The 26,627-nt window shown below is 48.3% G+C and overlaps 8 protein-coding genes and 1 long non-coding RNA gene across 9 annotated transcripts; 6 read left to right on the plus strand and 3 right to left on the minus strand.

Moving 5' to 3' along the window:
• The first annotated feature begins 28 nt into the window (after positions 1 to 28).
• LOC136198460 (uncharacterized) lies at positions 29 to 1,375 on the plus strand. The gene has a single exon (XM_065988402.1). The coding sequence runs from the start codon at positions 139 to 141 to the stop codon at positions 1,345 to 1,347; it is 1,209 nt and encodes a 402-aa protein (XP_065844474.1). The 5' UTR covers positions 29 to 138; the 3' UTR covers positions 1,348 to 1,375.
• Positions 1,376 to 1,397: 22 nt separating this feature from the next.
• LOC136198466 (uncharacterized) lies at positions 1,398 to 2,977 on the plus strand. The gene is made up of 3 exons (XM_065988409.1): positions 1,398 to 1,571; positions 1,636 to 2,372; positions 2,429 to 2,977. The coding sequence occupies exons 1-3, from the start codon at positions 1,454 to 1,456 to the stop codon at positions 2,834 to 2,836; spliced, it is 1,263 nt and encodes a 420-aa protein (XP_065844481.1). The 5' UTR covers positions 1,398 to 1,453; the 3' UTR covers positions 2,837 to 2,977.
• A 45-nt stretch (positions 2,978 to 3,022) lies between these two features.
• On the plus strand, positions 3,023 to 7,129 carry LOC136198462 (rho guanine nucleotide exchange factor 38-like). The gene is made up of 18 exons (XM_065988405.1): positions 3,023 to 4,087; positions 4,196 to 4,273; positions 4,331 to 4,486; positions 4,539 to 4,650; positions 4,708 to 4,799; positions 4,854 to 4,909; positions 4,961 to 5,069; positions 5,121 to 5,226; positions 5,278 to 5,411; positions 5,467 to 5,571; positions 5,623 to 5,742; positions 5,798 to 5,953; positions 6,002 to 6,184; positions 6,238 to 6,390; positions 6,442 to 6,474; positions 6,535 to 6,588; positions 6,643 to 6,687; positions 6,733 to 7,129. The coding sequence occupies exons 1-18, from the start codon at positions 3,074 to 3,076 to the stop codon at positions 6,994 to 6,996; spliced, it is 2,970 nt and encodes a 989-aa protein (XP_065844477.1). The 5' UTR covers positions 3,023 to 3,073; the 3' UTR covers positions 6,997 to 7,129.
• Positions 7,078 to 8,521, minus strand: LOC136198471 (S-formylglutathione hydrolase-like). The gene is made up of 9 exons (XM_065988413.1): positions 8,394 to 8,521; positions 8,244 to 8,332; positions 8,080 to 8,178; positions 7,893 to 8,017; positions 7,711 to 7,830; positions 7,554 to 7,658; positions 7,441 to 7,506; positions 7,296 to 7,397; positions 7,078 to 7,248 (listed from the first exon to the last, which is right to left on the minus strand). Exons 1-9 carry the CDS (start codon positions 8,459 to 8,461, stop codon positions 7,168 to 7,170), a joined length of 855 nt encoding a protein of 284 aa, XP_065844485.1. The 5' UTR covers positions 8,462 to 8,521; the 3' UTR covers positions 7,078 to 7,167.
• On the plus strand, positions 8,490 to 14,189 carry LOC136198461 (AP-3 complex subunit delta-1-like). The gene is made up of 36 exons (XM_065988404.1): positions 8,490 to 8,643; positions 8,700 to 8,795; positions 8,856 to 8,936; positions 8,994 to 9,074; positions 9,127 to 9,234; positions 9,291 to 9,420; positions 9,480 to 9,619; positions 9,679 to 9,752; positions 9,803 to 9,852; positions 9,899 to 9,927; positions 9,977 to 10,025; positions 10,085 to 10,154; positions 10,202 to 10,347; positions 10,398 to 10,476; positions 10,531 to 10,657; positions 10,709 to 10,812; positions 10,874 to 11,012; positions 11,062 to 11,172; positions 11,223 to 11,368; positions 11,427 to 11,522; positions 11,577 to 11,628; positions 11,677 to 11,742; positions 11,806 to 12,104; positions 12,153 to 12,237; positions 12,294 to 12,326; positions 12,378 to 12,462; positions 12,510 to 12,658; positions 12,715 to 12,945; positions 12,996 to 13,043; positions 13,090 to 13,151; positions 13,203 to 13,333; positions 13,387 to 13,475; positions 13,539 to 13,682; positions 13,741 to 13,810; positions 13,863 to 13,945; positions 13,999 to 14,189. The coding sequence occupies exons 1-36, from the start codon at positions 8,584 to 8,586 to the stop codon at positions 14,083 to 14,085; spliced, it is 3,630 nt and encodes a 1,209-aa protein (XP_065844476.1). The 5' UTR covers positions 8,490 to 8,583; the 3' UTR covers positions 14,086 to 14,189.
• A 3,389-nt stretch (positions 14,190 to 17,578) lies between these two features.
• Positions 17,579 to 23,732, minus strand: LOC136198464 (uncharacterized). The gene is made up of 8 exons (XM_065988407.1): positions 23,689 to 23,732; positions 23,581 to 23,634; positions 23,428 to 23,531; positions 23,225 to 23,375; positions 23,085 to 23,167; positions 22,907 to 23,027; positions 18,805 to 18,984; positions 17,579 to 18,743 (listed from the first exon to the last, which is right to left on the minus strand). The coding sequence occupies exons 1-8, from the start codon at positions 23,710 to 23,712 to the stop codon at positions 17,664 to 17,666; spliced, it is 1,797 nt and encodes a 598-aa protein (XP_065844479.1). The 5' UTR covers positions 23,713 to 23,732; the 3' UTR covers positions 17,579 to 17,663.
• LOC136198472 (uncharacterized) lies at positions 22,866 to 23,784 on the plus strand. Its single transcript, XR_010672817.1, has 3 exons — positions 22,866 to 23,062; positions 23,125 to 23,382; positions 23,723 to 23,784. It is a non-coding gene; the product is annotated as an uncharacterized lncRNA (long non-coding RNA).
• Positions 23,784 to 25,209, plus strand: LOC136198469 (uncharacterized). Its single transcript, XM_065988411.1, has 6 exons — positions 23,784 to 23,955; positions 24,033 to 24,190; positions 24,248 to 24,421; positions 24,479 to 24,655; positions 24,711 to 24,871; positions 24,933 to 25,209. The coding sequence occupies exons 1-6, from the start codon at positions 23,817 to 23,819 to the stop codon at positions 25,108 to 25,110; spliced, it is 987 nt and encodes a 328-aa protein (XP_065844483.1). The 5' UTR covers positions 23,784 to 23,816; the 3' UTR covers positions 25,111 to 25,209.
• On the minus strand, positions 25,174 to 26,504 carry LOC136198467 (double-stranded RNA-specific adenosine deaminase-like). The gene is given in 1 exon segment (XM_065988410.1): positions 25,174 to 26,504. A coding segment is annotated over 1 exon segment (1,023 nt). The 5' UTR covers positions 26,291 to 26,504; the 3' UTR covers positions 25,174 to 25,267.
• Between the last annotated feature and the right edge of the window lie 123 nt (positions 26,505 to 26,627).

Genomic DNA, 26,627 nt, shown 5'->3' on the forward strand with positions numbered 1-26,627 from the left:
ACGTGGAGGTACATCTATTGTTTTGGGAGGTCGTCGGGCTTCTTCTTGTCCGAATCATTTTGAGACTTCTTTCAAAATTGTTTTAATCTGCAGCTTTTGCACGGTGAAGTCGTTTGAGTCGGACGCCACGCCCCTGGTATGCATCTACTTTCAAGCTACCGCCTCCTCCTCCCATTTGTTTGCCTTACGGTCTATGGGGAAAAGGAGATTGTGCATCGAGTGCAGATTACGAATTACAAAGACATGGTCTTTTATGCCAATTCGGTTCCTTGCAAAGTGATCCGCCGCTATTGCGAATCGTTGAAAGGCGAACTGCACTACGACACGTGCTTTGCTCAATTGTACGAGCTCTCTCTCAAGCACTTCACCGACAACTGGAATCGATATAAAGATCAGCTCAAATTCTCCTCATCTTTTCTTCTCTCTTGCAAAGCATTCCGAAAAGCCCCGCCTTCGGCTCCGCCCTCTTCTCCCGCTCAGCGTCCGCTCGAAGTGACGTCACGAAATAGCACTCAAATCGTCACCGATCTTTACGAGCTGCTCGTCAGCGCCGCAAATAGAAATGCTTCGGCATTGGCGCGATTCAACCAACTTCGTCCCCAATTGAAATTGACCGAAAAGGAGAAATTGGAGCTATACGAACAAGCGGTCCTACTCTTGCCTAGAAATCTATTCGTTGTTGATCAATTTGGATTGTCTCTAATGGGCAACGGATATAGTGACTTGGCGAAGGTCCTATTTGAAAATGCCGTAAAAATGGGACTGTGGGGTCATCCGATGCAACGACCTGTATCAAAGTATGTGGCGAGTTTACCTCAAGAGCCTTGGCATGATCCGAAAAAATACAAGTTCATCAGTAAACTCGAAAAGGGTTGGAAAAAGATTAAAGAAGAACTGTCGATCAATTTAAAAGAAAACGAGCATTTGTTTACGGAAGAGGCGGAAAATTTGCACGCAGGCGGAAATTGGACTGAACTTCGACTCAAATCGTCGGGACACGGTTTCACCAAAGCCTGCGATTATTTTCCAAAGACCATGAAAGTGATACGGGGCTGCGGCGAAGAATTCACGAGCATCAAGTTTTCCGCCATCCAGCCGGGAACGCACATTCGACCGCACACGGGACCGACGAATGAACGCTTGCGCGTTCATTTGGCGCTCGTTCACCGCGGCGGCGCGCGCATACGGGTGAACGACAAGTGGCACACGTGGAAAGAAGGCAAGGCAATTATCTTCGACGACTCGTGGGAGCACGAGGTACGAAACGACGGCAAGGAGGCGCGCGTTGTTCTTATATTAGACATTTGGCACCCTCTCTTACCCGAACACCAAAGAATAGTGCACTGAAAAATTAATAATATATGACGTCAACTAACGCACTCTAAGTGTCATAACAGCTTCTCACGCCAGTTGACCTCCTTTTCCCTTTTTCTTTGCTCGTTGCGCTGCGTCCATGGACTCCACGCTTCCCCAAGAGTCATTTTTACCGGTCCTGTCACCTCCGCGTCAATCGGACGCCTTGGTCGACTTGACGCGAAGCGAGAGCGACGAAGAAGGCACTTCTGGCGCAGGCGAGCAATTCCACAGAGCCATGCCTATGCAAATAGACGCGAAGACGCTTCGAAAATTTTTTAGGTCCTTCGTTTGCATCGACGTCGACTCCTCATCCGAAATTCGCTCTAAAAACGGCGGCAGGACGATGGCTGATGAGAAAACGGCCCTCCGAATCCGCCGTGAAGCCGCCGCCACCTAAAAAGGAAGTGATCGAAATCGACAGTTCGGATGACGACGATTTAGACAACACATTGGTTGTCATTGATTTGACGTCAGATGGCACTTGCGAGCGCGTGTTTCTCGAAATTTCCGACGATGAAGATGAGATGAAAAAAGAGACGCCAAAAGAAAGTGCCAAAAAGAAGCGAAAGAAGAGAAGGAGCCGGCAAAGTCTGACTCCTATGGTTGTCAAGTCGAAGCCCATTCTTCCGGTCAGCGAGCGAAAGAGGATAAAGAAACGATTGAAAGCAAAGGGAAAGGCCGTTTCCAATGATGACGTCAAAGAAGAAGAGCACACGCCCCTATGTTCGTTTATGAACAAGGGAAGAAGATTCGAGATAGTGACTAGGTCTAGGTCTAAGACTTTGGCAGCGTCACCTGAGCCTGAACCAGAGCCAGAACCAGAGCTAGACCCAGAACGACAGTCACATCACAGGTATCCCTTGAGAAAGTGTATAAGTAGAGGGCCAGAAAGACGGATAGTTACGTTGCCGAAGGAGACGTTCACTGTCCAATACGATCCTTTGGAGAGAGAACGAGTCGAGAAAGCGATTCGCACTCTGCCTCAGTTGCTCAGTCAAAAGAAGCTGATTATATTTGTACGTAAGACTGAGCAGGAGAAATCTCTCTTCCTCTCTATCCTCCTTCTCTCTAGGTCGACTTGGACAACTGGGCGGCTTTTTTCACTCGTCTTCATGCTCCCTTGCCGCGCGATTTTTTCGTCTGGGGATTCGAAGGGGGTTCGGGGTGCTGGAAGCCGCCCATTGGCCATCGCGTTTTTCAGCTCTGCATTGACAACAGCGCTTTCTATCTTCATCCGCGATGCGGACGGCGAAAGGACGCCGCGGATTTCGCGCTCTGCATGCAGGCGGGTCGATTGGACGAGCGTCTGCGGAAGGATATTCCGTTTGCTATTTTGTCAGGTGATGGTGGGTTTGAGGAGCTTGAAAGACAGCTCACAATGTCGCGAAGAGAGGCGCATTTTATTAATCCACACGAAGTGACTTCCGCCGAGCTCTATGCAAGACTCTGCCAAGTGGCAGAAGAAAAAGATAAACAATAGATAATTAGGATTTGATAGTGCATGCGAAATCGAAAAAAAAAGCGGCTTGACGCAGATACAATTGTCTCTCTTCTGAATGACTACCGGGTTGATAAAATCAGTATAATAAAGAGGTTGATTTACGATGAAAAATTCATGATGATGACGGATGATTAATCCGAATGACGTCAGAGGCGCTACTGCGCACTGTAACACCAACCGCAATGGTTGAGTAGTGGTGCCTTTTATTCCGTTCTAATGGCACAAGAAACGATATCTTCATATGTAAAGGCCATATTCGACTTTGACGCGGTCGAATCGGGCGATTTGGCCGTTCGAGAAGGCGACGTCATCCGTGTCGTGGAAACGCTCGACGACGGAGTGTGGATTCGCGGGGAATTGAACCAGAAAATAGGCGTTCTTCCCGCCAATCATACAGAACCCTGCACACAGCCGACCACGCCCCAACTCCTCAAAGCAAAAATCGCCTTCGACGGCGATCGCGACGGCGATTTGTCGTTCGCGCGCGGCGAAACGATCGAATTCGTCGAGCGCGTCGACGCCGAGTGGACGCGCGGACGAACGCGCGATCGCGAGGGCATTTTCCCGACGTCATTCGTCGAATGGGCGCCGATGGAACAGGAACAGCAAAAGAAAACGAAATCGCCGACCCCGCCTCCGGTAAAGCCTAAACCACGGAAAAAATTACGACCTCGGTCGATGGCGAACGCATTGGACGCTCCTCAAGATCCCAAGGAAAGCGACGCTATTCGACGAAAATCCGTTGGAAATTTTATTGATTCTGATACTCCGCCTCCTGTCAAACCCAAACCCGCTCTCAAACCCAAGCCGAAGCCGAAGCCGAAAGTAATCGAAGAAGATCTGACGTCAGATGAAAAAACGATTCCAATTATAAAACGAGAATTGGTTGTTGAAACGAAGCCAGTTCCTGTTGCAAGAAAGCGATTCATTAGTCAAGGATGTGGGCAAGACGTAAAGAGTTCACCGAGACCAAGGATCACGTCAATTCCTACGTTTTCGCCTTCGCCTTCGCCGCCTCTCATTGCACCAAAACCAGTGAAAAGAAACATTGACGGTGGTGGAGTAGCTGTCAGACCGAAGCCCAGGCCAAAACCCAGGCCCAGACCTTTGACTCAGATCATATTGGATGACGATGATAAGGAGGATGATAAAAGGGAAGACAACGTTCTAAGAAAGAGGAGGCAATCGTTGGGCGATGACAGTCTCTTAACAAGTGGAGATGATAGCAAGGTAAGAAAGTTGGGTTATTCATAGAGGAAATCAATATGTAGCTGAGATAGGAGCCGAGTCTTCATTGTAATTAAAATAGTCTGTTGATCTGTCTTTTGGTTTTGGCAGCTTTCTCTCAGCGAGGAGTCAAGTTCTCGCGATTCGGGGATTAGCGTCGGGGTGGAGGAAGAGGAAAGGCAGCAGAAAGTGAGGCTCATGCTTAAGAAAGAACGATATAGTAAGTATCACATAACTGCTAATTAGACCAAGAAGAATAAGGTGCCAGACGAAGGCGCCAGGAGCAAAGCAGCTCGAAAGCGTCTACGTATCATAGACGAATTATTGACGACGGAAAAGTCTCATTTCGCCGATATCAACATACTGGCAAACAAAATGAAACCGTATCTTTATGAACAGGAGGCAATGAAAAGATAATAGCAATCACAACAGTAATTTATATTCTTTTATAAAGATTGATACCGAGGAGTTGGATTTGGTTTTCGGCAATGTGGCTGACGTAGCAAACGCATCTTCCTCCTTTTTGGCGACCCTAGAGAAAGTTGATCCCAATAAAGGCTGCTATGGTAACAACGTAGTCACACCAAGTCGAATAGCAAAGCAATTTCTCTGCCAATTAAAAGGAAAATGTTTTCTCAAGCACGCCAATGAACTAAAGGAGGCGTATGCAACGTATAGTTGCAATCACGAAGCAGCAACGGTGCTATTGGAAAAAGTAACGCGAACGTTAGAGAGAGAAAAAAAAACGAACTTAGGCAATGTCTTTCAGTACGAAGCGGACGAAAACATTTGGAATTATTTTACAGCGTGTGTTGCGTCTGTGGAGTGAGTTGGTGTTGCCATGACGAGGCGCCTGGATAAAGGAATGTTTTTTAGAGACGAATTGAGTTTGCAAGGAACGGCGTCTCTAGTGCTCAAGTCTCTGCTTATTAAACCGATTCAAAGAATCTTGAAGTATCCTCTCTTGCTGAGGGAATTGGTCATCGTGAGAAAAGTGCATGTGAATCTGGGCTTATACTTTGACTTTTTTTTTCAGTGTACACCTGACGATCATAAAGACAAGTTGAATCTATCTGAAGCTGCTCACGAAATGAGCATTGTTGCTCAGGAGGTAAATGAAAGGAAGAGGAGAAAAGAATTGGGTACTAATACAGGGAAAAACGACTTGGCTGTTCTCTAAGAAACGATTCTAGTTCAACATTATCACCTCAGGGGAAAGAACGCCACTTTTTTCGACAAAATAGGTAACGCGAGTTTTCACTCTCTCAAGAAACGATACAAGAGAACAGTGCTGAATATCGGCCAAGGATTGGGAATAAGAGACAAGGTTAGCAGGGGAAAAAAATTAAAAAATGCATCCAAAAACGTCACCTTACGCAAAGACCGTCGACGAAGACTTCGTCAAAGTTGAAGTTCAGTTTCGAGAACTCGAGAACGCCGTTCACGTTTTAATTAAAGACGTGACGTCGTATCTTGCCGCTTTGGGGGTGGGTTTGAACTTTTGAGCCGAAGGTCTCCTTCATTTGAATTTCTTGTAGGATTTTCAGGAGGCGAGACTCAAGCTCTGTCGCTCGTTCGACGATCTCTGTGACGAAAATTTCGCCGAATCGTTTTTGAGCATCCAGTTGCAAATCAAAGATTCTCTACAGAAATTAGTTGTAATTAGGATAGAAATATAAATCGTGGGCCGCCTATTGATGACGTGACTTCTAGATAAAGAGGGTTCAAAAATTGGTTTTGGCTCCTCTTAAAGCACTGGAAATCCGCTTTGAACGACCTCGTTTTTTCGTTAAGAAACGAGACGACAAACGACTGGATTACGACGCGCTAAAACGCAAGGCGGCAGAGTCAAAAGAAAAGGCCGCAGAAGTAAAAATAAACACCATATCAGAGCCATATTAAAAAATTGACTTTTAGTACAGAGAAGAGCTCTTAACTGCGCAGAGAACGTACGAGGCTCTGAATACCGAACTCCTCAGCGACTTGCCTCAATTTATTACCTTTGGAGTATCTATGTTGCAACAGTCCGTTCGTATTCTCGTTGCGTGTCATCGTGCGTTTGCTCGATCAGCGAAAGATAAGCTGGCAGAATTAGTTAAAGTGGGGCTCAATAGTCAATAGTAGAGTATTGTGTAGTCTTAAGGATTTTATAGGAGGAGGGAGCACCGTCTTTGACTAAGCATCTCATAGCTGCGGCTCATAAGAAGGGAATTATTCTTGTAGCTGAACGATTGGCCGAGTGTCAATGCGTTCCCAGAGGATTCGTTCTTTCTCTGTGCTCGTCTCCTCGAATAGAGAGGAAAAAAGTAGGAAATCTTTAGCTCCTCTTTTTGATTCGTGATAGGGTTGAATTTTAGGGAAACGATCGCCCGTTGTCTCCGCTTATAAATGTGCAGTTGATCTCCTATAATAATGGCATGAATTCCTTTTGATTTTCTTTTGTTTGCTAGTCGTCGTATCGTCGAAAAGGAAGCGCTGATGTGCCAGTGTCACCTTTGAAACTGGTAAGATTTTCAAGGGTATGCATAATCTTTTTAATTTACGAATTTCACTATAAGGTACCTCCGAGACGAGATCGAGAACGGCACTCCTCAGAGGCAGCAGTAAGAGCACATATTTCAATTCAAAATCGAAACCTCGTGTTTTAGATATTACTGCCCCTAAAGTCGGAAAGTTCTCTTCTATCGTCTTCCCTTCCCGACTTGTCCGGTCTCCAAGAGGACGAAGACATCTATTATCGCGCTGACTATGATTTCGAAGCGGACGAGCCTACAATGTTGGACGTGAAAGAAGACCAATTTGTAAAGGTACTATCTCGCGCCGACGAAGAAGGAAATACAGAATGGTGGCTCGTCGAAGTCGACGGAAATACTGGCTACGTACCGTCGTCGTATCTCAGTAAAATTTCGTAGTATGTATTTAGGAAAAGGTCGTTTGCTGGATCAAGCGACTTTAGGCTCTCGCACGCAAATCGTTATGTAGACAGAGGCGCATTCGCATTGACATGCTGGTTAAATTTTTCACATACAGTAACATCAAATCACATTCAAACACGTAATTAGGGGCAGTTCTGTCTGATGGGTTTATGCCTTCAGATGTTCAGCGTGATGCTTGATGTGATCACCGACAAAACTAGCAATGAAATAGTAGCCGTGATCATATCCCTAATAGGAACATATCATATCTTGGGTATTTCTAGATTCTCTAGTACCTCTTGCATTCTGAGAACGACTGGAAGTTTCGCCTCTCTGCAGGCGCTTACGAAATTCTCAGGTAGCAGTTGCTTTTTGACGTAAAACTCGTCACCTTTTCCCTGCAGGAGATTGATAGTAGTTCAAGCTAACAGGTCTTCTTACCTGGTCAATAAGAATGGACGTGGGTGGACCAGCGTAGTTCTTGACTAGCTCAGTAGCATCGTATTGCTAAAACACAGTTCAAATACTGTCCATAGGTAAAATCGACGACTCACTTTCCACGTTTCCTTATCAGAGCCCAAGTATCCACTAAAGGCTTTTTGGCCCCAGGGACATTCACTGGCACTGGGATTGGAGATTGGAGCAAAAGCGGAAACACTCTAAGCCACAGCCCACGTAATCTTCAAACGCTTCCTCCATCTCTAAATTTACCATGTATTTTCCAGGGCATTTGAAAAAGGAGATCAGTGCTCCGTGTCCACCCATGCTGTGCCCAAATATGGACTGCTTGTCCGGAAGTGCATTAAAATTGGCATTAATGAGGGCAGGTATCTACGGTAACAGGTATAAATAAGACCCATCTTTGACTATAGTATGTGGAATATCCAAGGTACTTCTTCTGTAATGTAAGAGAACATCTTGTAGTTGGCTTTCCACTTGTCCTCCGTTGCATCCACGTAGAATCCAGCTCCGGTGCCAAAATCCCACGAATCGTCTTCTCCTTCGATCTGGCATCCTCCTAAGAATTTCGAAAGTATGGAGCAAAATTTACTTTCATTTTCCATTGTTTATTATTTTTACGAGGCGACGTGTCTGGTGCAACGAGAATTACGCCGTGCTCAGCGGCATAGCGTTGAGCTCCCGCCTTTTGTATGAAGTTCTGCTCAGTGCAAGTAAGGCCTTGATTACAATTATGATATAATAAAAAAAGAGGTTTTCGTTTATTTATTGAGCTGCAGCTTCACCGGAAAGCCAGTAGAGTACAGGAACTTTTTCGCTCTCTGCTTGAGGTGGGATGTAGACGGCGAATTTCATGGTGCAATTTGTCGTTTTGCTGCGTAGGAATCGCGAAAATGTTGCAAATTAGCTCGGTGACGCGAGAAATCGATTTCTACCTTTCGTGGGTAAAGACTTTTTGCTCGCCACCGAAAGATCGGGCGCTGGAAACTTGTGTCAACGCCATCCTGCTACCACAGTCCTCTAACGTTTTGCCGTAACGCGCTCTACCTACAATCACGTGCTTTGATCGACTCACTTTCACGTTGTTGGCTGTCGAAAAGCGACCGCACGCTCGACGACGAAGTCATGTTCGAGAAATCGCTTCACGATCTCGTTCGAGGCATACGCAACAACAAGCAGAACGAAGTGAGACCCCACCTCTCGGCACGAACACGTGACTCGAACCGTGTTCCTTCCTCCAGGCTCGCTACATAGCGGGATGCATCGACGAAATCAAGAGCGAACTGCGGCAGGAGAGCAAAGGAGTGAAAGCGACGGCCGTTGCGAAGCTCATCTACGTAAGAACGCCCCGCGAGGGTCCCCAGCGCGAGAATCGACGTATTATCGCACGTCTCTAGCTTCAAATGATCGGCTACGACATCAGCTGGGCCGCGTTCAATATCGTCGAAGTCATGAGCTCGCAGAAATTCACGCACAAGGTGTTGGAGACGATGCCCGGATAATTTTTCTCTCTTTTTTGACACTGGCTGTCTCAGCGAATCGGTTACTTGGCGGCGACGCAGTGTTTTCACGACGAAACGGACGTTCTCATGCTCACAACGAATATGATAAAAAAAGTGAGAAATTGCTTTCAATTCAATAATGAAAATACGCGATTTTTATATATAGGACATGTCGAGCCATAATTTGTACGACGCTGGAACAGCTCTGACCGGTCTATCCTGTTTCGTTTCGAACGATCTAGCTCGAGATTTGGCCAACGATCTCATGGCTTTGGTAGCTCCGACATCGCAATTCATCTCTTCACGTGATTCTATACTATGTATTGCTAGTTGGCTTCCATTCGGCCTTACGTAAAAAAGAAAGCCATTCTTGTCATGTACAAGGTCTTCTTGAAGTTTCCCGATTCGTTGAGACCCGCTTTTCCTCGGCTCAAAGAACGTCTTGAAGATGCAGATCCAGGTATTAGGTCTACGTAGAGAAATTATTAAACATTTTGACTGTTCTTGTTTTGGAAACAGGGGTTCAGTCGGCTGCTGTGAACGTCATCTGCGAATTGGCGCGAAAGAACCCCAAGAACTATCTTGCATTGGCTCCGATTTTTTTCAAGCTGATGACGGCGTCAACTAATAACTGGATGCTGATTAAAATAATCAAACTGGTAAGGAAGGACGATGAGAGTGGAGTAGAACGTTCTGAGTCTTTTTCTCCGGGACGTAGTTTGCTGCCTTGGCTCCTCTTGAACCTCGTCTTGGAAAGAAGCTGATTGAACCGCTGACAAATCTCATACACAGGTATTGAGACAACGAGCTATTGACGGGTCATACATGAGCTTTGAATCTAGTACATCAGCGATGTCTCTTCTGTATGAATGCGTCAATACGATGATTTCTGGTAATGCAGTTGTCTTTGTTTGATTCTATGCTAATACTTTTTGTAGCTGTTCCCACTCACGTTCCTTCCATGCAGGTTTGCTTTCAATTTAATAATGAATAATTAGAAAAAATTTCTCGTGCAGCTTTGTGTGACGAAATTGAGAGTGATGATTGAAGATCCAGACCAAAATTGTACGCTAAATAAATAAATAAATATATGTAGTCCGTTTTAGTCAGTTTTTTTGATACAGTGAAATATCTTGGACTGTTGGCTCTTGGAAAGATTCTCAAACACCATCCCAAAGCAGTGCAGGCTCATAAGTGAGTATCACTCTATGTACCAATAGACTCTTAATTGGTTTGCGCAGAGAATTGGTTATGGGTTGCTTGGAGGATCGCGACGAGTCAATTCGTTTGCGTTCACTGGATCTCATTTACGGAATGGTCAATAGGAAAAATCTCGTTGAAATCATCAAGAAACTCATGCTCCACGTGGACTCAGCTGAAGGATCCGGTAGGAAAAATAATTCTATAGCGATTTTTTTCAATTATGGGTGAGTGTAGCTTATCGTGACGAATTGGTTTCCAAAATTATGGAAATCTGTGCCCAAAGCAATTATCAGAATGTAGTGAATTTTGAATGGTAGAAGATTTCTCCAGATTTTGTGCAATTGCGACGTCATCGTTCTCGACTTAGGTATATATCCATTCTGGTCGATTTGACTCACGTCGAAGGCACGAATCACGGGAAAATGATAGCCGATCAATTGCTAGACGTCGCTATACGCGTCAGAGCCGTGCGATCGTTTGCCGTCAAGCAAATGGCAAGAGACTATTCGAGATTATGACGTCTTATTTTTATGCGTTGTTCTTAGGCACGCGTTTTGGAGAATATGCACGTTCTTGCTCAGAAAACGCAGCAGAACGGCGTCTGCGAAGTTCTCTACGCCGCTGCATGGATATCCGGAGAATTTCCTAGGTTCGTATATAATAGCGCGTGCATTTGTAGCACTCCAATATCGCGTACTTTGTGATAAAAGTTTGCTGGATGACGTCGAGACGACGTTGGAGGCGCTGCTTGTTCCCAGAGCCTTGGCTCTTCCCGGACACATACAGAGCATCTTCGTACAGAACATCATAAAATTGTACGCTTATCTTTTCAAGACCAAAGAGGAGGAGGTGAGAGCTTATAAGCTACGTAATAGTCATGAAATCAATTTTTTTCTAGGAGGACGACGACGAGGATGAGGAGCGAGAAGACGACGATCGAATTTTGAAGTTGCTCCTGGAAAAATTGCCGCTGTTTTTGAATTCTCCCGACCTCGAAGTCCAAGAACGAGTAAAGATTTGGATTTTGACTGCTATTGATTTTACGAGTTTTTCTTCCAGGCGTCTTGCGTTCTGCAAATTCTGAAGTACATGCCTAAAATGAAGGAAAAGGGGGCCGAAGTTGCGGAGGAATTAGCTGAGTTGTTTGAAGGGGAGCTGAATCCCGTGGCGCCCAAGGCCCAGAAGAAGGTCCCTCTTCCTGAAGGGTGAAACAGAAATGAGAAAAAAACGTGAATTTTCTTGTTAACGAGGTATGATTTTTAGGCTTGATTTAGATAAATGGATTAACGATCAACCGTCGGAGAGCTCCGACGAAGAGGATTTCTCCATGGAAACAGCTTTCATTTCTCAGGAGAAAAAGTAGACAGTCATCATCGATCCTTATCCAATGTTTTCCTATCGCGCGATTTTTAGAAAGCCCAAGACCAGGGAAGAAATTGAAGAGCAAGAGGAAGAATACGAAAAGGTTCAGCGAAACGCGACGTCGCAACAAAGAGGTCAATTATTCTTTTAGAAAAGAGAAGCAAGGCGTCAGTCTCAGCTAAATAATCCTCACTACTTGCAAGCCTCTTCGAAACAGGTTCAAAAAAAAAACGAAACTTTTTTTATTAGACTGGTGGCCAAATCATTTTCAATTTCTCAGGTCAAGTCCGACGGCGTGGATCGAATTCCCGTCGCCTCGCTGAAGCTGGACGTCCCCCTGAAAATCGAAACCGATTTCAAAATTGAGAAGAAATCGAAGAAGAAGAAGAGAAGAAAGGGCGGCCGAAGAAAGAATGAGGAGAGCAGCGACGATGATATACCCCGTAGATCGCAGCGTGTTGACATAACAACGGAAGAAATGCCTGAAGGAGCCGTCGCTTCAGACGGAGAGAGAGGAGGAAGAGACGATGACGACGATACTGCTGATCCGCATCGGGCTCTTGATATTGATTTGGAGAAGTAGGCGCTCTCGTATTGGCTTTGGCTATGTGGGATTCGTTTTTTTAGGCCTTTGGAGGCGGATGAAGTGCTTCCTGTTCGGAAGCATCGCGTTGTGACGTCGAAGACTTTGGAGGAGGTTGAAGAGGAGCAGGTGGGAGAGAGATGGAATTTATGACGCGGACGATTATTCGTTTTTTGGAATTGTAGAGAAAGGCCAAGAAAGAGAGAAGAAAGACGAAAGTAAGATTCGTAATAACGCTTATACGGATTTCGTTAATTTATATTCAATAGGAGAAAGAAAAAGAGAAGAAGAGAAAGCACAAGAAACATAGAAAACACAAAGAGAAGGAAGAAGAGAAAGAGGAAGAGGAGGAAGGTGCGTTCGGCTAAACGCTTCATTATTGGTCTGTATATAAGCTTTAGAAGTTGAGGTGGCAGAAGTCGCTGTTGAGCCTGTCAAAGAAGAGGAAGACGCGAGAGAAAAGAGCGAGAGTAAGAAGAAGAGAAAAGGCAAGCAGAAAGTAGAAGAAAAAGTGGTCGAAGTAAAGCCCGTTGCGACCAAGCCTGAGCAAGTAGGGGAGGGTACACAATTATTAGACAGGCGTGCGAGATTATTTTTTGATACTAGCATGCTTTGGATGATTATGAGTTTTGGCTTTCGAAGCCAAATGAAGCGGAAACTGAGAAGGCCGAAGTCGAGAAGGTCGTCGTGGCGGAAAAGGAGGAGAAGCCAAAGAAGCAGAAAACTCCGAAGAAAGTGAAAGGCGAGAAGAAAAAGAAAAAGAAAGAGAAAGAGGAGGAACAACCACCACCAGCAATTAGTGATGAGCAGAAGATTGAAGAACCTGAAGAAGTTGAAGTACGCGTACCAGTATTAGTACACTTCTACACATCATTACCTAATACTAGATCATTCCCACGTACTTGCCTTTGGCGAGTGACGAAAACGTCGATTTGGTTAGCTAAAAAATCGGATTTTAGATATATTTTACGTATTTTTTAGACGTACGAACTTCGAGTCAATCCGTCAATCAATAATCAAGTAGTTGCGTCCGTAATTTTCAAGTGAACTTGATCTATTTAATCACCTGGGCGATTTTTTGAAGTCTTCTATAGGAATTTGAGCGGAGAGAATCAACTGATAAACATGGAATTCAACGTGCTCGATTCGCTGAACACGAAAATGATTCGGCCAATTGGAAGCCCATCCCACGATGGAATACAAGTCCCATTCCAACTGCCACCAGGCAAACAGAATTAGAACTAAACTAAATTTATAATCGTGCCTATTTTTTTGAAGGCATCGCCAATGAAGCTCAGTTCGCTTTTATGGTTGACGGCATTCAGATGCCTCAGAAGCTTAGGGGAACGCTTACGTACATGATCAAGGTTAGTTTCTGCAGAAACTAAGTATTCTATGCATGAGCACGTTTTTGTTTGTCTCTGGGGTAGAGGAGTGACGGAGCTACTAGTGAGAAATTAGACTTCAAGCTCTCTTTTCCCTGCTCCGGATTCATTTATTCGGCAACGTGCGACGGAAAGGAATTTTCGGAGCTGTTGAGTGGCGGAAAATTGTGCGAAGCACAGACCCTCAAAGTAGAAATGAGCCAAAAGCGAACCTTATCTTTTTCGTCACCATCTGTCTACTATTTAGATTAAATTGACTAAGTCCTCAAGCTTTGCTCACGCTCTTCGCCGGGCCTGCACTCTTTTTAAATTATCAGGTCAGCTGTTTTGTGTCCTCTGAGGCAATTTTAATTTAATCTCGTTTTTCAGTGATTGAACGCGTTGAAGGCAGCGCCTCTCTGTACGGCAGAACAATACAGAAACATCACGTCTGTGTATTGGTCAAAATGGTGGTGAGCTCTTTGTAGTCAAAGTAGCCGTTGTTTTTACGTCTTGGTGCGTGCAGGATGACAGCGAAGTTTCTGTGAGCGGAAAGTGTTCCGATTCCATGCTGATATCTCAACTTCTCAATGAATTCAAAACAGAGCTTTGATAAGGAAGGGGCGTGTTTTTGTATTTCTACTAGACCAGACAAGACGACTATAACGTACTGTAGCAGCGAGTGTGTGAGCAAGAAAATCAAGTCTTCTAATCCTGCCTACGTTTTTTTACGCTGCGCCCAACTTGTTGCCCTCTGAAACAGCGCCAGAATCGCATTTTCGCTTTCGCTAGGTCCCTAGCACTTGATGACCTGATTGGCTGCAAGGCAAAGTACCTCCGAGCGTGATTTCTTTATTACCAGTGATCAATTTAATTAAAGGTGAGCCTTTTTTTTGCAGTCAGAGAACCCTTTGTTTTTACGCCTTGCATGCAGGTTGATACATGTGGCAGAGTTTGTGTAAGCGGAAAGCGATTCACGCCATTTATGTGAACTTCTATTTGTTTGGCGTGCACAGATTAAAATTACATCATTCTCCGCGCTTACAAAAAGACGTCGTCTTCGCGCACCTGACTGTTCAAGTTGCTCGTTTGGACGGACGTGTTATAGGACGGCGGTCGAACGGTCGGCGACGTGATAACGATTGACGGTACGCCGGGAAGCGAACGAGATCGGCTTGAAACGCTACTATAAATAGGCGGAGGAACGGAGACATTGGAACTCATTATTGTCGATTCGTCAGGCGAGGAATTTTGAGATGATTGTGGTGCTGTAGTCGACGACGCGTTTGTCAAAACGACGGCAGTGTCAGGAACGTTATTTCTAGCAGTCTACGAAAGAGGAAAGTTATTATTCGTCTTTTCTTTTAATCAAACTTGCCCTGTTTTGCCTAGATTTCTTTATCGTTTCCACGAGGAGGGATATCGTGATGAAGAAATTGATGCAATTTGGTATTGTACCTGTCACATTACAAACGAATACCGATATGAGAATGTTATAGACGCTCGTTTCTTGGGGATTGCATAGGACATTGGACTCCGTCTTGCCGACGACGTTCGGCTTTTGACACTTGCAAGTTTCCGTCGACTTGATCCACCGGCAGTGCGTGTACTCGTCCACGAACTCGACCGAGTTCGAATGGCTTGCCAGAGCGAAATTGAGATTGACGCAGAAGCATAGTCCACTTAGAAGTATTGCACATCCCAACTAGGAGAAGAATCAGAAGAGAACAGAAGACGACGATAATACACTGACCAATAAGCAAGTAACGATTCTCGCATTCTTCAAGCATCCGTACGAAAAAATTCCCTCGGCACCGGCAAGAATCAACTACACGAAATGACATTCGTTTTCTCTTTTTTTCATGTGATTTTCTTACCAGAATTCCCGTCCACTCGTACGACTCGTCGAATTCCGGAGCAAGTGCACGCGCCTTCGCGGCGACGATGCTGAAGATAATTCCCATGACGAGTTGCACGGTGGCGACGAAGAGAAACACAATTCCCGTCGCCTGTCCACCGGCTCTCACAAAATTGGAGAAACTGCGAGGCGACGCCGTCTCCGACTCAACAGCCGCATCACTGCATTCCGACGGCAAATCAGACGGAATGCGACCGGTGGAATAGCGAGGCGGAAGGCCGCGAGCCACTCTCGGCAAACGATTCAGCTGAGTCCAATTCACGTCGTTGCCGTCGCCGCCGTCGTCGCTACGAGGACCGTCGGACAGTTGAGAATATCGAGGTAAACGTGCCGTCGGCTGCTGTCTCGTGCCGCTTCTCTTGTTTACAGCTGACCTTGGTGCCGTCACCTCCGCCGTTTCGAGTACTGGCGAAGACGGCGGCGACGACGACGTCGACGTTTCGACTTCGATCAATCCTGGCAATCGAGGCGACTGCATGGACGATCGACTTGTTAGAGACGAGTTTCGTCTCGGCATCACGGGCGACGGACTTCGACTGGGGATGGACTCGAAGCTCGAATGGCGGCGGGATTGCGCGATTGGGTGCGCCAAAGGCGGTTCGTTGCTCGACATTTCGCAGGAGGAGAAGAACTGAGCTCGCTCTAGGTAAACTCTCGTCGCTTGGAAGCGATCGTGACGTCAGAGATTCAACACGTAAGCCGAGAGATCATTACTGTGGATTCAATTTTATTATTCGTAAATTTTGCAAGAAAAATAACTCCTTTGTCTGTTTTCTTTCTAGGGGCTTGCATAGGCTGGAGGCGGAGAATCGATTTCCTCGATTGCTTCAAGATGATCAGAGACATTGGGACGGCGTTGGCACGAATCGTCGTACGTTGGCAAAGGGTCCACGCGACGCGAGGACTCTTCGCCGCCGCCGTTCTTCTGCCGAAAGCAAACGAAGGCGACGACAATGGAAATAATGACGACAGCTGTCGGTATGCATCCGCAATAGTTCGCTATTGTTATGGAGTGCATTAGAATAATCAGAGGCGAGCTGAGGCGACTGCAGTCGGACGATGTTGACGCCATGCCGATGTCCGGATGGTCGGGCGGGTAACAGATGCACGCGCCGCCGCTCGTTTCTGACACGAAACAGGCGAACGTGTCGACTATTTCGGCGCGTTTTTCTCGGCTTTTGTTCGCCGTGTAGACGAGGAGAACGAAGCAGACGGTAGAAAGCGTCGCACTCACGATAGCCTATGGAACGGACTCATACATAAGAAAGAGTATATCTCAAGGGAAACCTTACGGAAAACTTGAACGATTTGGACCGTTTCCTGAGGTAAAAGAAAGCAATAATGCCTTGAATTCCAATGAGGAATAACTGCGTAATCAATCCTACGTTTTGTTCTCAATATCTTAGGGCTACTGTACAACTTACCATGACGCCGGACCAATAGAACGTCATGTCTTCGAATCCCGTCGACGGCAAGAAGCTGAGCGTCGCCACTTCCATACAAACGATCATCGATCCGAGAATCGTTTGAATCGACGCGGCGAGAAGCAATATTCTCAATTCAATCTTCAGAGTGAAAAAGCGTCGACTCGTCGACTCGGTTCGTCGCCTCGTATCGACGTCGTCGCGGTAAGGCGGGGGCGGCGTACCTTGGATATTTATAGGAGATAGTACTTGTGCTGTCGTCGTTGCCGTCGCCGCGGCGGCGGCGGCGGCGGCGGCACTGAGCTCTGAATAACGAGGAAGCGAGCGGATTGGCCGTCGAGCCAGGGACTGCGGTGGTCGCGGCGAATACAGTCGCGAGCGCGGCGACGTCGAAAAACGAAACATGACGGGCGGCGATAGAGCCATATCCGACGGAAAACGTATGACAGCCGTCGCCGGCGACGCGGCAACGGTTGTTTCCGATTCAAAAACGTTGTCGTCGAGACTCGATTGATAGCGATGGATCGGCGATTCGCCTCCTTCGGTGTGAGCTCTCGATCGGCGATGGGAACTTCGTCGTCGTGCCGCTTCGGGAGGATTGTGGCTGCTGAACCTTCGCGACCTGTTGCCGTTCATGTGCGCGCCGCGAATGAAAGCAAAGAAGAGCGACACGTCGGCCGTGGTATGAATTGACGTCAGAGGCGAAAAAGCGCGTCTAGATCAGCTGCGAACGGAACGAAAGGAGAACGAAAAGTACCGTAGGCTCTTGTTCATGCAGAGTGCATTTATTGATGCACTCTCTCTTATATGTAGACATCAATTCATTTCCCACAAAATCTCTGCTAAAATTCATTCTATTGAAAAAATGTCATCGAAGTGCCTAAGGAAGAATTTTAGACAGCGTATGGACGATCTCGTTTCCATGCCGGGAAATACGGACAGGCCGCAGGAAACGGCGATGGCGTCCGTCGTCATTTTCGTCTCGCTGCTATGCTCCTCCACTTTCTTCAACACCCCAATAACCGATTTCAATATTGCACGATTCTGAGCCGATTCCGCGACTAGAACACTTTGGACTTCATCGCAGAAATCTCGCTCCGACTTCTGAACGAGTCTAGCCAAGGCGACAGCCTGTTCCGACGCGAGACAGCCGCGTTCACGCAAGTGCAATTTCAGCAGACCGGCGACGACGTTGGGATTCAATTCGGTTGCAATTTCCTTCGCCAGAAATTCCCGAAGACCGCGATTCTGCCCCTTCGACGTCTCATAAGCGAGAAAACCGGCGTGCAATTGCTGAACCCGTCGCATATCGCCGGATATACGAAAGAGCCCCTCTTCTCTCAAAGCCATCGGCTTGCACAAATACTCAACGCAACAGCGAATCAAAAAAGGCGTCTCGTCGTCCGAATTGTCGAGCGGCGGCAACGGCGATTGCACGGGAAACTCCTCGCCGTCGAACGTGTACGGCCACGGCTGGAGAACGGGCTGGGATATGTTCTGCGCCATGGAAACGTCGTCGCGACCGGTGACGGTTTTGATGAGCTGACGACCGCGCTGGATGAGCGCGTGACGCAGGTCGAGCATCGACGAGACGGACGCTTCGTCGGCTCGCGTCGACATCGATCGTTCGACGTCGCGTAGGACGTCCGCCGGACTGGGATCGTTTCGTTGAAGCGGCGGCGTCGACGGCGTTTTGGCGTGCATTCCCAGTGCCGCCGCCGATGGGAAGCATTTGATGATTTCGTATTGGACTTTTCGCGCGTGAATCTTCGCCGCTTCGTCGTCCATGAGGAATTCTTCGAAGATGTAGGGACGGGGAATGAGGATGTTGTCCGTCGGCATGTGACAGGCGACGAAATCGGCGACGTATTGCTTCGCGTCAACGTCGAGCGGAAGCCAATCGCTTAGAGCGGCGAACGACGGAGCCAGCTTCACGATAAGGAAGATAATAATATTAATATTATAAAAAAATTCCGCCTCCTCTGTTTACCTCTTTAGCCATGGTTTTTTCGTTGTACTGTCGAAGATTCTTCAGTGTCGTCGAGACCACTTTGACAATGTTCTCTCCGAGTTGGTACATGTTAGCCAATACTTGAGGCATGCGTTCGAAGTAGTGAGCGTGCTGGACGACGTTGGCTGACGAGACTTCAGACAGATAAGCCATTTTCATCTGCAGCACAATAATTGAGTAAAGGACTCCGCCGGCAGGCGGTGTATATATTCCGGCGGGCGTGTACGTACTCCCCGGAGGCGGTGTATATATTCCGGCAGGCGTGTACGTACTCCGCCGGCAGGCGGTGTATATATTCCGGCAGGCGTGTACGTACTCCGCCGGAAGGCGGTGTATATATTCCGGCAAGCGGTGTATATATACCGGCAAGCGGCGTACGTACTCCGCCGGCATGCGGTGTATATATACCGGCAAGCGGCGTACGTACTCCGCCGGAAGGCGGTGTATATATTCCGGCAAGCGGTGTATATATACCGGCAAGCGGTGTACGTACTCCGCCGGCAGGCGGTGTATATATTCCGGCAAGCGGTGTATATATTCCGGCAAGCGGTGTACGTACTCCGCCGGCAGGCGGTGTATATATTCCGGCAAGCGCTGTATATATTCCGGCAAGCGGTGTACGTACTCCGCCGGCAGGCGGTGTATATATTCCGGCAAGCGGGGTATATATTCCGGAAGGAGTGTACGTACTCCGCCGGCAAGCGGTGTATATATTCCGGAGGGAGTGTACGTACTCCGCCGGCAGGCGGTGTATATATTCCGGAGGGAGTGTACGTACTCCGCCGGCAGGCGGTGTATATATTCCGGAGGGAGTGTACGTACTCCGCCGGCAGGCGGTGTATATATTCCGGCAAGCGGTGTACGTACTCCGCCGGCAGGCGGTGTATATATTCCGGCAAGCGGTGTATATATACCGGCAAGCAGTGTACGTACTCCGCCGGCAGGCGGTGTATATATTCCGGCAAGCGGTGTATATATTCCGGAGGGAGTGTACGTACTCCGCCGGCAGGCGGTGTATATATTCCGGCAAGCGGTGTACGTACTCCGCCGGCAGGCGGTGTATATATTCCGGCAAGCGGTGTATATATACCGGCAAGCGGTGTACGTACTCCGCCGGCAGGCGGTGTATATATTCCGGCAAGCGGTGTATATATACCGGCAAGCGGCGTACGTACTCCGCCGGCAGGCGGTGTAGATATTCCGGCAAGCGGTGTATATATACCGGCAAGCGGTGTACGTACTCCGCCGGCAGGCGGTCTATATATTCCGGCAAGCGGTGTACGTACTCCGCCGGCAGGCGGTGTATATATTCCGGCAAGCGGTGTATATATTCCGGCAGGCGTGTACGTACTCCGCCGGCAGGCGGTGTATATATTCCGGCAAGCGGTGTATATATTCCGGAAGGAGTGTACGTACTCCGCCGGCAGGCGGTGTATATATTCCGGCAAGCGGTGTATATATTCCGGCAAGCGGTGTACGTACTCCGCCGGCAGGCGGTGTATATATTCCGGCAAGCGGTGTATATATTCCGGCAAGCGGTGTACGTACTCCGCCGGCAGGCGGTGTATATATTCCGGCAAGCGGTGTATATATACCGGCAAGCGGTGTACGTACTCCGCCGGCAGGCGGTGTATATATTCCGGCAAGCGGTGTACGTACTCCGCCGGCAGGCGGTGTATATATTCCGGCAAGCGGTGTATATATTACGGCAAGCGGAGTACGTACTCCGCCGGCAGGCGGTGTATATATTCCGGCAAGCGGTGTACGTACTCCGCCGGCAGGCGGTGTATATATTCTGGCAAGCGGTGTATATATACCGGCAAGCGGTGTACGTACTCCGCCGGCAGGCGGTGTATATATTCCGGCAAGCGGTGTACGTACTCCGCCGGCAGGCGGTGTATATATTCCGGCAAGCGGTGTATATATTCCGGCAAGCGGTGTACGTACTCCGCCGGCAGGCGGTGTATATATTCCGGCAAGCGGTGTACGTACTCCGCCGGAGGGTGGTGTATATATTCCGGCAGGCGGTGTATATATTCCGGCAGGCGTGTACGTACTCCGCCGGCAGGCAGTGTATATATTCCGGCAAGCGCTGTATATATTCCGGCAAGCGGTGTACGTACTCCGCCGGCAGGCGGTGTATATATTCCGGCAAGCGCTGTATATATTCCGGCAAGCGGTGTACGTACTCCGCCGGCAGGCGGTGTATATATTCCGGCAAGCGGTGTACGTACTCCGCCGGCAGGCGGTGTATATATTCCGGCAAGCGCTGTATATATTCCGGCAAGCGGTGTACGTACTCCGCCGGCAGGCGGTGTATATATTCTGGCAAGCGGTGTATATATACCGGCAAGCGGTGTACGTACTCCGCCGGCAGGCGGTGTATATATTCCGGCAAGCGGTGTATATATACCGGCAAGCGGTGTACGTACTCCGCCGGCAGGCGGTGTATATATTACGGCAAGCGGTGTACGTACTCCGCCGGCAGGCGGTGTATATATTCTGGCAAGCGGTGTATATATACCGGCAAGCGGTGTACGTACTCCGCCGGCAGGCGGTGTATATATTCCGGCAGGCGTGTACGTACTCCGCCGGCAGGCGGTGTATATATTCCGGCAAGCGGTGTACGTACTTCGCCGGCAGGCGGAGTATATATTACGGCAAGCGGTGTACGTACTCCGCCGGCAGGCGGTGTATATATTACGGCATGCGGTGTATATATTACGGCAGGCGTGTACTCCGCCGGCAGGCGGTGTACGTACTCCGCCGGCAGGCGGTGTATATATTCCGGCAAGCGGTGTATATATTCCGGCATGCGGTGTATATATTCCGGCATGCGGTGTATATATTCCGGCATGCGGTGTATATATTCCGGCAAGCGTGTACGTACTCCGCCGGCAGGCGGTGTATATATTACGGCATGCGGTGTATATATTCCGGCAGGCGTGTACGTACTCCGCCGGCAGGCGGTGTATATATTACGGCAGGCGTGTACGTATTACGGCAGGCGTGTACGTACTCCGCCGGCAGGGAGAAGGCAAAAGGCATAGGGAAAAGGCATAGGGAGAAGGCAAAAGGCATAGGGAGAAGGCAAAAGGCAAACGGAGAAGGCAAAAGGCATAGGGAGAAGGCAAAAGGCATAGGGAAAAGGCATAGGGAGAAGGCAAAAGGCATAGGGAAAAGGCAAAAGGCAAAGGGAGAAGGCAAAAGGCATAGGGAGAAGGCAAAAGGCATAGGGAAAAGGCATAGGGAGAAGGCAAAAGGCATAGGGAGAAGGCAAAAGGCAAAAGGAGAAAGCAAAAGCCAAAAGGGAGAAAGCAAAAGGCAAAAGGGAGAAGGCAAAAGGCAAAAGGAGAAAGCAAAAGGCAAAAGGGAGAAAGCAAAAGGCAAAAGGAGAAAGCAAAAGGCAAAAGGCAAAAGGCAAAAGGGAGAAAGCAAAAGGCAAAAGGGAGAAAGCAAAAGGCAAAAGGGAGAAGGCAAAAGGCAAAAGGGAGAAAGCAAAAGGCAAAAGGGAGAAAGCAAAAGCAGGCAGGCGGTGTATATATTACGGCAGGCGTGTACGTACTCCGCCGGCAGGCGGAGTATATATTACGGCAAGCGGTGTACGTACTCCGCCGGCAGGCGGTGTATATATTCCGGCATGCGGTGTATATATTCCTGCAGGCGTGTACGTACTCCGCCGGCAGGCGTTGTATATATTCCGGCAGGCGGTGTATATATTCCGGCATGCGGTGTATATATTCCGGCAAGCGTGTACGTACTCCGCCGGCAGGCGGTGTATATATTCCGGCATGCGGTGTATATATTCCGGCAGGCGTGTACGTACTCCGCCGGCAGGCGGTGTATATATTCCGGCAGGCGTGTACGTACTCCGCCGGCATGCGGTGTATATATTCCGGCAAGCGTGTACGTACTCCGCCGGCAGGCGGTGTATATATTACGGCAGGCGGTGTATATATTACGGCAGGCGGTGTATATATTCCGGCAGGCGGTGTATATATTCCGGCATGCGGTGTATATATTCCGGCAAGCGTGTACGTACTCCGCCGGCAGGCGGGGGCCTTAGACTCTCTCTCTTTACCTCGTTGCATTTCTTGCACGCATTCGTTTCTTTGTCGCGTAGTCTCGTCGCCGAGGGCGCCCAGATGTCGCCGTGCTCTTTATGAAGAGCCAATAGGACTGACATCCATTCTTGAGCAGCACTATGAATAATCAGAGTATACTATACAAAGAAAAGGTGACATGAATCAGAGAGGTGCCTGCGGTAGTTTGCTTTTGATTTCTGAAATTTCTGCACAGCCTGATCCATTTCCTTTATAAAGCGTCGTCCCTCTGACACAAGCTAAGTCATTGATTAGTATTTCTATTATTGAATTTTTTTTCTTTTAGAGTAGCGCACTTGTTTTCTCGTTCTGTCCAATTCTCCGCCGTCGAACGTCGTGGCCAGCCGCTTCAAGGCGACTTCCTGCATCGTTTCCAATTCGTGGAGTCGATGCTCGCCCACTTTTGAGCTTATCTGCACCGAAGCGAGCCATCCGCCGCCAAGTCCTCTAAGAAGTAAGCGTTAAGTTGCTCGATTAGAGGATTGTCCTCCATACAGACCCTGGAAATTGAATCTTGCCCGTTGCCGCTTTTGTCAGTTTCTGCAGACCGTGCCCGTAGTCTTTCTCCAGCTGGAGAAACTTTTTCAAGTAGTCGTGCAGTCCCTTTGCAGAACGAACGATCGACTAGCAATAGCAGTGCTCTTTGGCTTACTTTGCAGTTCTTTACTAAATCGTCGAGTCTGTCACAGACTACGTCGAATTGCTCCTATTGCAAATGCAAGCAGATAGACACGGCGCTCGCTCGATATCTCATTTGTACCCCGATAGAACGTTTCACAGGCATTGCTCTCTAGAGATCCGGGCGTACTATTCTGACGTGAACAATCTAATCAGATTAATCTCTGATCTAATAAGGTGTCATTACGCTCATGCGTACAAGACAGTCTCATGAAGGTACTCGTCTTTGTTGTTCTCGCCCTTGCGAGCTACGACGCCGCTTCTGCGGACGTCTACAGCGACATGAACGACGATTTCCTCAATCAGTATACGAACAACGTCTACGCGGAGATAGTCGATGTAAACAAAAGTGAGTCGTCGCCCTCCGGGCGGCCTCGTGCACGCATGCACATTGCAGCTTCTAGAGTGCACTGCGTTTTCTTCTAGATCCTCTCTTTCTCTACGGCGAAGGGCTGACGTTTATGTACGGCTCGACGAACGAGACGGTCCATGTTTCGACGCCTACTTTTACGTTACTCAAAGACGCTTGCCACGCAGTCGTTGCCACTTATCTAATGCTCCAGTTTGAGCGAGACAAGAAATTGGTAAGTGAGGAAGGTAGCCGAGGCCCAATTGTTATTTCTAACTGTATCAATATTTAGTCGGCGGATGCAGCAAAAAATCTTTCAATGCACGCAAGCCGCGTCAGCGCTTGCATTGAAGATTTATCTCACGGAAAGCAAGACCACTATTTGACTGCGAAGCAAAAGACAGACGCTCTTAAGATGATGCAGGATGTGGTTGACTTTATAAGTCAAGCCCTGAAAGCAGGAATGGTGAGCTTATTCTTATTCTTATAATTTATATTTATTTATTTTGATGGTGGTGCATAGGTGAATTCCAACGTTCTGCTGGAGTTCTGTCGCAATCAAACGGCTACTATTCAATCATTCACTATGGACGCAACGCAGAGCACTGTGACTGTGATGCTTGAAGCCGTGAAAACGTGGAAGGAAAAATTGTCCGACTCGGAATGGAAAAATTCCAAAGCAATTTTGCAGACCGTCAAGGTAAGAAAAGATGTCAAAAGTGCACTTCTCAAAGGCCCAAGTCAACATTTTTTAGTCCGCTCGTCACAATCAGATGGCACTACAAGTGTTCCTCGCCATTTTTAACAATCCCCAAGAAGGCTTCAATGTGTATCAGATGACGGCAATGAACGGTTCTATTCCACTCTCCGTTCAAGAATTTCAAGTGGGCCGCATCATCGTCAATATGGCACTCGGGTAAATCAGTGAAATCAAATCATATCCTTCTCTACGTAATGCGGGTTTTTTTTGCTTTCAGCCAAGTGTTCTTCTCAAACCCATGGTCGTTGTTGAGTGACATCATGGGCAATTCCACGATGACGTTTATCAAGTCCTTGCAGCAGAACGGTCAGCTTCCCTTTCAACCGACTCCGGGGAAAACGGCTAATGCGCACAATATGTGGGCTACTGCTGGGTCTGAATGTCCTTACAAGTAAATATCTGTGACTATTTCTAACTCGCGTTTTCTATATTTTGGCTGCTGCGGCCATGCTGGCTTTTTGTCTGCTAAAAGTAACAACGTCTTTCACTTATAACATTAGGGGACCAGCAACACGAAAATAACGCAAGTCCACAGAGGGTGAGTCAAATCAGTCAAGCTAATGAAAACGATTCCTGTTCGAGCGGTTTCTGCATCCATTTACCAAAGCCCTTTGACTTCAGATACGAATAGAGGCCTTGTTTCGCCGTCTGATAAGCGACGGCGTTCGCTTTCGTCTCGTCGTACGACCCGTCCGGCCTCGTCGCCGTCATTTTCTCGTACAAATCAGCAAACAAATCAAAAAACGACGACTTGCTCGCACGCGACGATCGCCCGTCGAATAGCCGTCCCGTCGTCGCTTGCACGATCTCGACGTCATTGCCGTCGAAATAGCACCAATTCAAACTCGCGTTCGTCGCCTTGAGTGGCGGCGGTCGCACGCGACTATTCGCTCCGCTGACGGCGGCCAAGAGAGGATGACTGATTCGATACGGCGACGGCAACGAATCGCCGAGTCCACCGAGACGACAGCAGACGGCACGAGACAAATGACCGGCGTGATAAAGGGTCCCCAAAACAATCGAACTCAAATAAATCGGGGGCATGAAATGAGCGAGGAGAGAGCCCTGGAGCCCGAGAACGTTCTATCGAGCCACCTTGTCGCTGCACGACATCGTTCGGAGTCGTTGCCCCGTTACGATGCCGTCCCACGTGAGCGGCGGCTCGTCGTTGCCGATCGGGATCGTTCCCTCGCCGCCTTCGACTTTCGTTCGAAGGAGACCTTGCGATTTCGGAGTGTCGAGGAAGAGGGAGTGGGCTGAGGCGGGAAGCGGTGCTGGGTCGTCGGAGCCCGCGCCGAATAGAGCGGAATCGCCGCACGGTGCCGTGCTGATGTAAAGGTGGCATTCGACGTCGCGTTTAATTTCGAGTTTGTCCTCGTTTCGTTTGAATAGGATCGATTCGCCGTCGTTGACGATGCTATTCACTTCGGCGTAGAGAAATCGCTTGAAGGAGCGTCGGGCGACGATTTCCGCGTGGCAATCGTTCACCGTTTCGCCGCGCAAACTCAAGTTCTGGCCCGTCGCGCATTGCGTTCCGCTTCCCACGGCGACGACGATGCCGCCGTCGGGAAGCATCGGCGACGTGACGACGAAACCGGCGATCACTTTCCGTCCTACGTTCGTCGATTCAGCTAAACGCTGAAGCTGATCGAACTTGCAGTGAACGAGTTCAGCGATGTGGTCCGCCTGCGTGGATCCTCCGCCAGCTGGCGCCGGCACTATCCTTGGACAGAAGAGCCCAAATTCTTTGCAAGCCTTCTCCGATGCAATGAGTCTAGCGTCCTAGTAGCCACCGGGGCCCCGGTTCCCGATAACCCATGCATAACCTCCCTAGGGAATTACGGTAGCTATAACCATTGATATATATGATTATACGATATAACCAGAGATTAAATAATAACAATTTAATCTC

Source organism: Oscarella lobularis, chromosome 19 (assembly GCF_947507565.1).
Source record: "Oscarella lobularis chromosome 19, ooOscLobu1.1, whole genome shotgun sequence".
In the NCBI taxonomy this organism is placed as follows: Eukaryota; Metazoa; Porifera; class Homoscleromorpha; order Homosclerophorida; family Oscarellidae; genus Oscarella; species Oscarella lobularis.